The sequence below is a fragment of the Chenopodium album genome, chromosome 11 (genome assembly GCF_948465745.1).
Source record: "Chenopodium album chromosome 11, dcCheAlbu1.1, whole genome shotgun sequence".
In the NCBI taxonomy this organism is placed as follows: Eukaryota; Viridiplantae; Streptophyta; class Magnoliopsida; order Caryophyllales; family Amaranthaceae; genus Chenopodium; species Chenopodium album.
Genome location: NC_137844.1, coordinates 6502873 through 6513895, shown reverse-complemented (window position 1 = coordinate 6513895; position 11023 = coordinate 6502873). Strand labels below are relative to the sequence as shown.

Genomic DNA, 11023 nt, shown 5'->3' with positions numbered 1-11023 from the left:
TTTATTTTTGTGGGATATATATTTTGGAGAGTTGGTAAACAATTAATAATATATAAGAGGACAATTGCGACAATAACAATTTAACACAACACGAATACACCATATATTAAAAGAAAATGCAACTACACTAGATAAGTAACACATATAACTCAAGTACTCAACTTATCTTTGACATTGTTACATAAATTTTAAGTACGAGTAATAATTAGTCACCCTTATCGTATTTCACTTTAATACAAATTTAGCAATGTGAAAATCAACATGACTCAAAGCAAAAAGTAAAGACATGTTTTTCAAACTGCTTGCTCATGTAGACGTGGCAAAACTAGCTCATGTGGTCATCCTCATTAACCAATTCGAAACCTGAACTTATACTCAAAAAAAAAAAACATATGGGTTGGGATGAAGTTAAATACCACAAACATTAGAATGGATGCTACTCCATTCCAATCCATTCTAATAGGCGCTATTGAGCACCCCCTTAATTGATTGTGCCAAATCTACAACAAACCAACCGGGCAACTGTTTCGAATTGGTTAATGAGCCTATATCGATTCTAACAAGTTTGACCCAACCAAGCATAAACTGAATAGAATTGACCCGAACCGAATAACTCATTTTGTCCATTAATTGGGTTATGACTTAACACATATGGGGGCCTAGGTCAGAACACAAGCAGAGTCCGGGAAAGAAATGGGGGTTTGATCACATAATATGAAAGATAAAATTCTTGTCCCATAATTTGGGTTATGACTTATCACTGCTAGTTGGTAATTCTATCTTGTTTATTATTACCAATAAATCATCATAAATAGTTTAGTTTAGTTTATTAAATTTATACACTTGAACCTTCTAACAAGCTTTCCGAGTCAATCTTTTTGATTTAAATTGTTACCATAAATGAAGCTAGGTGTCTGAACCAGCCCAAGTCTCGGTTGAGCTCTGCTTGAGTGAACTCCAACCTGAGACGTGAGAGAGTAGTTTCCAAGCAAGCTAGGCGCGTGATCACATCTAGCTAATGTTCCAGTATCTGCTATACAAAATTACAAACCTTTCCAACTCAGGTTTAGAAACATGCTATGATAAAGAGCATTTGTATGTAAAAAAGAACTTAGCTTTGCTCAAAAAAAAAAAAAAAAAAAAATCTTAGATCCATGAACGTACAGCCGATACAGGTGAATCTGATTTTTTCGTGTTCTTCTTATAATAGTGGATCTTCACAAGGGTACACCAGTTCTTTGACTACAAACTGAGTATAACTAGCTGTTACCAGCTCTGTTTCCTGACTACACTAACACTTTTGCCCAAAATTTCTTTTACAGGAATCATGTACAAAGACTACAAGTGGTAAGAGAAAGCAATCAATTTCCGTTTCTGAATTCTACTTGCTTCATGGGTCGCAAACTTGCAGCAACATAGCCATGTTGCTAGGAAAAAGATCCCATAGTCTTGAACAATGCTGGAAAACCAGGTTGGGTGCATTGGAACAAATAACATTGGCCGTTTTCAGCCAAACAAAATTTGAATTGACCCTCAATACAATCGTGGAAGCCTGATTTGACTGACATTCAGCAGAACTCAAAACCTTGAAAAGTGGACAATTGAAATGGAGTCTCTTCCTTAAACCGTACTAGGCATAAGTTCCTTCTGTCTTCTCGAGATAGTATCTCTTTTATCATTGCTATGTTTCTCTTTCCTACCAGAGCCAATAGACGTCCTTGATAAAGGAAGAGGCAAAGGGGCATTGCTGAGTCTAATCACTTCGCCTGTCTCAGAATCACCAGAGTTTTCCTTTATTTCAGACAATAGCTGCTTAAGCTGGGTTGACTGGCTCACAATACGGCCTTTGTTCCAACCAGGGAAACTAAATTGAAATGATGGCAAATTATCCTTTAGAAAAGAATTAGCCACCTTGGCAACCGGAAAATTCTCTGCTACAGAGCTTTTCTCCATGTCTCCCCTTCTGCTAATGAAACAAAGAAAAAAAAAGTCATGAGGCAGAAGAGAACTGTATCATTCCAATCACATGCAACTTCTTATATGACGAATCTAAATTTAGATAAAGGCAAGAATCAACAATGAGGCATATCTTGAAACCACAAGAGCAAACACTAAAGAATACACAGGAAGGAAATTAGCATTTCTTGTTTTAGCCTCTTCCTCAGGAGCAAAAGCCTAGATTTTAAGGGACCAACGTAATCTATTGCCAAGAAAAAAATGAATTTCTTATTGAAAGCAGAAAAAAATTGGTCCACACTAACAAACACTTAAAGATCCACCATAGTCCATGTGTATATATCTATTTCAAAAAGGAGCAAAAGTTGAGGAATTCCTTCTGAGACACACTTGCTTGATAAGGCAGACCAGCATGACAGCATAAGGCCATAGGCCATTCTACATCCCTCTGTCTTTCATCAATTAAACGGCAACATAGACCTCAGCTAGGTCTATACTCTATACATACTAAGTTCTGGCTGGAACTTCTAGGGTATCAGAGAAAAATCCAAAAAACACAAAAAGAATGGCATTGCTATTTTGGTCAGGGTCAGGTTGCAATGTGGCATTTTTTTTTTTAAAAAAAAATCTTAAGGGTCTAAGTATCATTTACAGCAGCGCTTTACATCTCTTCTTATAAATGAGAATTAGTTGTGCAAACGAACCAGCTTTCCTCCAGTGAAACGCTGCACACTAAAGATTGACTGACACAATGAGATTGGCACATGATCAGATTTATAGGCAACATACATACTATATCCTCCTTTTCAACCATTTTATTTTTGTAATACGTATATGACCTTTCTATATTCCTGAAATTAGTTTCTAAAAAATTGTTGGTGGTTGAAATACGTAATTCAGAAATCAATTTTACACCCTTAAGGAGTTCCATAATATCATGAGAAAACAGTCATTCAAAAAGGGAAAGCTAGCAAAGTAATTTATATGACCCTATTTCTTCCAATGATGAAGTGTATCTTTACATATCAAAATATTAGCATAATTCATAGTAAGTAACGTGCAAAGCCTCCCTTTTATATATTGCCCGGGTAATTCAGCATTAAATCTGTACATTTATGCTTAATTTACTAGTAAGTTGATACTGTCCAAATTTTCATCAGCAAGTCACTGATAAGTTTGGAACCAAAATTAAACTTCTTGGTGCTACTCTTTGCTCAACAAGAATAATGCATTTATGTATGCTTGATGAATTTTGGTGAACACGAAAGTAAAAACAAAGGGCTCAGGTTTGCTTTAGGCTATGAAAGAGGAATATGAAGAGAGCTTACACTACAACAAGAGTTGCTAGTTGCGGAAGACTAGTGCCATCCTTGAACATCTTTACCATATCATTGAGCCAAACTGATATTGCTGCACATATGCCTCCAGGCCACATCCTGCACATTGATCATTTTAATAAAAAAAAGGGGGGAAATAAAAAAATATAAAGGGTTCGACATGGTTTAATGTGATGTATACCTATGTACATCAAGAGACCAGACCAACTTGTTGACACGAAACAATTCAGGAAAAAGGCCCCTTTTTGTTGCTTCTTTTAGCACCCTTGCTGCACGTGCCTCCTGGCCAAGCCACCAAAGCGCTTCTAAAAGAGTGTTATAGAATTTCATTCCAAAGCCACAGCCTTCAGAATTAAGTTTGTCAAATACGTATTCTACCATCTGCCAATTGGAGTCATCATCAAAATCTCCCTTGATCATCTGAGCAATCACTTGATGAATATTGGAAGTCTTGTGATTCAGCATTTCATTCAGCAATTCGTAGGCATTATTTAACCTGAATGGTTAAAAAGCTCGATTGAGACAAAATGTTTCTTAGAAGGATTAAAAAATGTGGCATTGGAGATTTATGTTTGGCACTTGTGCTACAGTCTAAGGTTATAAAAAAGAGCATAATATTTTGAGAAAAAAAATTAGAGCTTCTGATAAAGACAGATTGAAAACAGCAAGTTTAATCCAGAATAGTATAAATCAAAGAACCACCAAAAAAATTATCATAACTCAGTCAGAAACCATCAGCAATACACTTTTATTTAAACAAATTTATTTTACCAAGCATATAAGTACATTTTATTAGATAGAATCTAATCAACATTTCTGTAATGCGACAATTGCTGATAACTAACTTGAAAAATGCATATTAAAACTACGGAACCAGAGAAGACTTCTGTCTAACACATATTCCCCAATGTAAAACAATAGCCTTTTACTTTCACTGAAGCACACTGTTAATCGTGATTAGTTCAGTCAGTATCGATCATCGATCATTAATTTTCAATATTAGATAAGCCTTTTCAAGTCATTTTTCCCACGTGACAGAGTAATATCTCTTACTTTTGACTGTGACGTGCGACTTTCCAAGCATAACTTCGCTGAGGTCGATTGAATCACAATTTTTCAATATTTGATAAACAATGGTTTGGCTGAAGTAGAAAGAAAAATGGTACCAAGCTGAAACATGGTGCAGAGAGGTTTAGGCAGGTACATTGAGTAAGCCTGTTCTGCCAATGGAATGAGAAATTGGAAGTTTATTTTTGTAGGTTCGCAACAATTCAGATCTTTGATTGTTTTTCTGGTAAAGAGTGGATCAAGGTAAATGATTTTTGGAGGAAAGTGCTAAATTCGTGCAACAAGACTTTCTTTCTTAGGTTTGGATGACTTGATACAACACTTTCTTTCTTAGATTTGTGGATAATTTGATACCCTTCCTGTTCCAAAGGCACCCAAATAAAAAGAGACAGAGAAATATATATGGTAGCCAGTGGATTTTTTCTCTACCACTCCTTTCATAAATGGCTAAACTTGTGGTGTCTTGTAGATAGCAAACTGAGATCATAGACAGTACTTCACCAGCTCCTTTTAAATCGCAACATATTTCTCATGAAAAGGAAGCAAAATAATTGCAACATAATTTATTTGGCCAATGATTCTTTCTATCTCTCCTCATCACAATACTATTATTTTTCTCAATCTCTCCTCATCAAATGGTTTCTGATGATTGTGCATCCACTTCACACAGCGATTAATATAGAACAAAGGAAGTACTTTGTTTGATGTCTAAGCTAAATGACTTTAACATATAATCCAATGCCATTTTCCTGCAATCAAGGTTTCACCCAAAATATAAATAAAATAGAGCTACAATATCCCCATTTTTTTCAGCATCTTTCAGGTCCTTAATCTCTCACATTGCTGTTCAGAATCTTCTGAAATAAATTTTTTTATACTACTGATTGCTTTGTAGGATCCCAACTCCCAAGTCTCTCAAGTATTAGGTCCCCATAAGATGGTTACACTCAACTGGGGTGTGAGGAGTGTTTTGAGTCATTTTGGTCATAGTTGCTCTTGAAATAATTGTCAACAAAGACACCAGAGACATTCTGTATATACATATTGAAAAGAAAAAGAAAGAGAGAGAAAAAAAAAAAAAAAAAAAGCTTCATGAGGATATCACTTCACTGTTCACCGTATTAGATGTCAAAAAACTCATATATTGACAATATTTGCCTTAACTACCAGCTGGAGCATCAAAAAGTAGGTAATCAGGAAACTCAAATAAAGATCCTAAAAGATTTAGGATTCCTATAACTCATGCCTTTTGCAAAGGAAGTACTCTGAATTGTAAAATTTCACTGTTCTGATGATGAAGTTCAGAAGAAGAAGAGAAGAAAGGGAAGGAAATCGAACAGTATACCTAATTCTCCTACACAACTGTATATCAAATATTTTGTATTAGATTCCTCAAACCAGTTCATGATATCCTGGCAGCCCAATCCTTCTGGAGGCATAACATTGTATGGTTCAAGCAGCAAAATTCTTTCACAATTGCTCTTAGATATGAAAAACTGAAAAGAAAAGGAGAAAATTTATACCCGGGAGATGTTCCTATTCACAATGAGACTGACACTAATTTAGAAGTATCCTAGATTTGGCATTTGAAGTATCAATTAAAAAAGAGGAAGGGCAAAAGCTTCTTCCCCAAATTGTTTGCACACAATTAAATTGACAAATAATACGGAGAGCAGTGAAGTGATATATGTTGTGTATACAAACCACATGAATCTCAGAATCCAGAGCAGGCTATTCTGGTGTTGATCTTGCAATACAACATAATTTGAAACACAAGATTAGTTAAAATGTTCACTGTTATGCCTGTGGGGGCTCTTTGGAGTTCAAGTATCATCCCATATCTATTAATGCAATCACATACTTGAGGAAGACCTCAATTTCTGTTTCAATTGCCTAAAGGCTTAGTGATGGTTTCAAGAATTACCTTTAAAGTATAGTATTGGCAAAACCATGTATGTTTAGAGACTATCCTCTCCATTTGTAGCTACATCTAGCAAAACTAAGTGTTTAAGGACATACGCACATAGCCGTGTCGAATATGATGATAATTAAATCAGTGTAAGTATACGTCATCTGCAGGCCCATATCAGTGAAACGCGTACAAGTATATTGTCTAGAAGGTGTGATCACTTTGCTAACTAAATTAATAGGGCGTCAAAATTTTCTATGGGATACATACTTTAAAACCAAATCATGAAGAAGATGATAGCAAAAAAAACTGACCTGTCAGTTTTTGCATAGACCGCAAGCATCATGCAGTAGCACATCACGCTTGGTAGGATTCCAAATGCTTTGATCTCTTGAAACTGCTCTTCTGCCTCTTCAACAAGCCCAGCAAAGTAGTAAACACTTAAGACTGACTCAAGTGTTTGCTCATTTGGGTCACATTTTGCACTGTCCATTTCAACATAGGCCTTTATGGCCTCCTCAAACTGACCTCCCTGTCTAAAACCTTCAATAACACCATTAAAAGAATTACTGTTCCTTCCTATGCCAGACTCAATCATCCTAGTCACGATTGCTCCTACCTCCCTATAAAGTCCACCCCTTGCATATGTGTGAATCAAAGAGTTAAAGGTTTCCACAGTGGGCTTACTTCCCACCTCATTCATAGTGTTAAACGCGACAAGAGCTTCCTCATACAGCCCAGCTTGCCCATAAGCCTCAATAACACCAGTGTAGGCCTTAGCACTTGGCACCAGGCCTTTTTCATTCATATGTAATAAAATCTCTTTTGCGTCCTGATACAACCCTCCTTTCCCACAAGCAAACACCAATCCTTCATAGGTCTCCATATTTGGCTCGACATTCTCCTCCACCATATCATGGAATAAAGTCACCACTTCCTTAAAATAACCACCCTCGCCAAAAACCTGTATAAGAATATTATAAGTTGCAGCATCTGGCTCGGTGTTGCTCACTTTCATCTCAAGGAAAAGGTCGCGAACATCATCATACCTCCCTTGACCACCATACAAGTTCAACAAAATACTATAGGTACTAGCATTCGGCATGCAACCCGCTTCTTGCATCTGCCTAAACACCCCCATGGCCTCTTTAATGGATCCCTTATGTGCATAAGCTTCCAATAACACATTATACGACGATATATCAGGCATTTTACCACTCAGTTCCATCTCTTTCAAAAGTTCAGAAACCTTTCCAAGCTCACCTAACTTGCTAAATGTCTCAACAACATAGGTATACGTCGTTATATCAGGCAAAACCCCACTTTCATTCATGGTCCTAAACACCATCTCAGCCTCATCACCCAACCCTCTACTAGCACAAGCGCTAAGCAACGTGTTATAAGTCACTATATCAGGCTGAACCCCTTCATGCCTCATCTCAGCAAATAACCCCAACAACTCCTCCCAATCCAACCCACCCCTAGCACAAGAATTAATCACAGTATTATAAGTCAATATATTAGGAGCCACCCTCTCTTTCTTCATCCTATGCAACAACTCAAGGGCGGTCTCATACTGACCATTCCTACCATAAGCATTAATCAAAGCAGTATACGAAAACACGCTACGAGGTACACTATGAACAGGCATATCATCAAACACCTCATGACATTTCTCAAGCAACCCTTCTCTACCTAACACCCCAATGATAATAGTATATATATGTTCATTAGGTTTGCACCAAATTTGGCGCTGCATATATTTAAACAATCTTAAGGATCTTTGCCAATCACCCCTTTGAGCAAATTCCTTAAAAACCAAAGCAAAATCATTAAGAGAAAGCTTACTTTTAAAGGCATCAAGACATCTAGCAATAGAACCTCTAGGTGGAAGACTACTTAACTTATTAATTAAGGTCTCAATATCATAACTATACTTACCCTTTTCAAGTGTGAATGATGGGTTGCCCAGAATTAGGTCTTTGGTTTTAGCTTTGAGCTTGAAATCGGAAGAGAGAGAGTACGGTTTTGAGAAAAAGGGGGATTTTTGGGGAAATAGTAATACTGGGTTTTGAGGGGAATTGGGAAATGGGTTTGGTTTAGAAGAGAGAAAAGGTTGAGAGGAGAGAGAAAGAGTGAAGGTTAGAGTTTTTAGCATGATGGGGTTGGATGAATTTGCATTAGAAATTGAGGAAATTGGGGTAGGAAAATTAGGGTTTTTGAAGGGTTTTTGGTGTTTGAATTGGAAATTGAAGTTACAGAGAAAAGGGTGAAAGGGGAAGAAGAAGAAGGAAGAAGAAGAAGAAGAAGAAGATGAAAGGTAGAATTTCAGAGGTAGTTTTGGATAACGATGACCGTTGGAAGGGGTGGCTAACTGTTATGCCCGCCCATTAATCTGCTACTCTATATTGAATTAAGCACTTAATTTTTCATTTTTCCGATTAAATTTATTTTGGCAAATGTGAAAAAAAAAAAAAAAAAAAAACCCTTTTAAATGTATCATTTCGCGAAAAAAATTCTTTTAAAAGTTTTTTTTGTAAAAGAAAACCCAAACAGATCTAATTTTTGTTGAAGACAACTTGGTACCTCTAATTCACCTGATTAACCACTAATTACACTCTAACTATTTAATAATAAAATTAGTTTATAAATAAATAAATAAACAAAACCACCATCTCCACCACCACCCAGCCACCCACTCCCTTTCCCCCTCCCTAGAAGCAGCCCCACCACCGACTAAGCCACCAGAATTGTTGCCCACATCCAAGCCAACCACGAAAACCACCCTAGCCAGGCCACAACCTACCACCAGCTTGCCTACTCCCGTCGTCAACCACCACCAAGAAAACTACCTTACTCCCATCGCCATCCCACCACGAAAATACCTACACCCGGAAACATCAACTCGAGCACGAATTCTCGAAATACAACATCGTGTTCCAAAGAAGTCGAGAACAATACACTACTAGAAAACAGGCCATTTTCGACGGAAAAATTCCGTCAGAAACACCTTGAAATCCGTCGGAGAAGGTGTTTCCGACGGAATTCCATCAGAAAAGGTTGTCGGAAACGCCTTTGTAGCAAAAACCACCTTTTCCGACGAAAATTTCGTCGGAAACACTATTCCGACGGAATTTTCCGTCGTGACATAATTTTCGGCACCGGTGAATTCCGTCGAAATTTATAATTCGGTCAGAAATTTCCGACCGAAATTCCGTCGGAAACTATTTTTCGGAAATAAAAAAAAAACGTTGTGCCACCACCGACACGGCGTATCACCATCTCCAACTACCCAAAAAGCCCCTGTCAACCCCAACCAAACCCACATCACCACCACCACCACCAACCACTACAGACCACTAAACTAGCGCCACCCACCCAAACCCAACCTAACCCACCACCACCTCCCTAAAACCAGACCACCCTAACCCACCCCACCCCACCCCACCCTAACCTACCCTAACCCTAACTAAATTAACCCCCACCCTAAATTAACCCACCCCACCCTAACCCACCCACCCTAACCTTCTCTCACTAAATTAACCCACCCCACCCTAACCCTTAGCCCTGGCGGCACCCACCACCACCACCTCCCTATAACCAGACCACGACCTTAAAACCACCAACGACCCACCCACAACAATTGACCACGACCCACCCTTAAACTGACCCAGACCCACCCACAACAAGCCTAAAACCACCAACGAGCCACCACCACCAGAACCGAAATTTTTTTAAAAAAAAAAATTAAAAACATCAAAACATACCCTTAATTATGAAATTAGCTTCGAATTTCACCAAATTTAGGTTAATAAGGCTAAATTCGACAATAAAAACTCTAGATCTAGAGTTTTGACAGTTGAATTTAACCTTAAACACCTTATAAAAGGGGGCAGCGGTGGCAGCAGCGTGAGACGACGGCGGCGGTGGCAACGGCTTGAGACGACTGCGGAGACGACGAAGTACGAAGGAGAGGAGAGGAAAGAAGAGAAAGAGAAGGGAGAAGGAGACTGAAGCTAAGGGAGAAAGAAGCCATAAAGAGAGAAACAGAAGAAGAAAGGAAAGAGAGAAGGAAAATGGGGAAATGATAAAAAAACGGCTGAGGGTGAAATAAAAGGGGGGCTGAACATTTAGGGTTTGTTGAATTTTTTTTTTTGTTTAAAATATATTCCGACGGAATTTAATTCCGTCGGAAAATGACATTTCCGTCGGAAAACCCATATATTCCGACGAATTTATATTCCGTCGGAAAATGACATTTCCGACGGAAAATTCCGTCGGAAAACCCATATATTCCGACGAATTTATATTCCGTCGGAAATTTCCGACGAATCTTTAAAATCCGTCGGAATTTCCTATGTTTCCGACGGAATTAGGTGTCCGTCGGAAACAATCCATCGGAAATAGGCCTATTTCTAGTAGTGATAATCAGAGTTTGCACAATTGGAGGTCGATTACAACAACCGTGGTAGACATTGCCCTTCGGTCCGTTCAAGTGGTGAGCGAAGTGCTTCCTCGCGAAAGAAGTCGGGGCGGGCAAGGCTTCTGCAAGGGCCCTCCTCTTCCTGTGGAAGGAGGAGAGAGAAATTCAATGTGAAATTAAAGTCTTCAATTGATAAATTAGGGGTTTTGTGAGACAATTTAAGGAAATTGAGATGGAGAGGCCATTGATTACCATGATTGAGCTAGGAGAGAGAAAGATGAAATTAGGAATTTTAGAGGAAATTGATGAACAAGAAAGGAGGAGGTAACC

General features: G+C 38.2%; 1 protein-coding gene across 2 annotated transcripts; it reads right to left on the bottom strand.

Moving 5' to 3' along the window:
* Positions 1 to 1173: 1173 nt before the first annotated feature.
* On the bottom strand, positions 1174 to 8662 carry LOC145567261 (pentatricopeptide repeat-containing protein At1g74850, chloroplastic-like). Of its 2 annotated transcripts, none has more exons than XM_081626522.1 (4): positions 6585 to 8662; positions 3475 to 3789; positions 3285 to 3392; positions 1174 to 1966 (listed from the first exon to the last, which is right to left on the bottom strand). In XM_081626522.1, the coding sequence occupies exons 1-4, from the start codon at positions 8426 to 8428 to the stop codon at positions 1621 to 1623; spliced, it is 2613 nt and encodes an 870-aa protein (XP_081482648.1). In that variant the 5' UTR covers positions 8429 to 8662; the 3' UTR covers positions 1174 to 1620. The 2 variants fall into 2 exon arrangements, with proteins under 2 accessions (XP_081482648.1, XP_081482649.1); XM_081626523.1 differs by having other exon boundaries at positions 1174 to 1963.
* Between the last annotated feature and the right edge of the window lie 2361 nt (positions 8663 to 11023).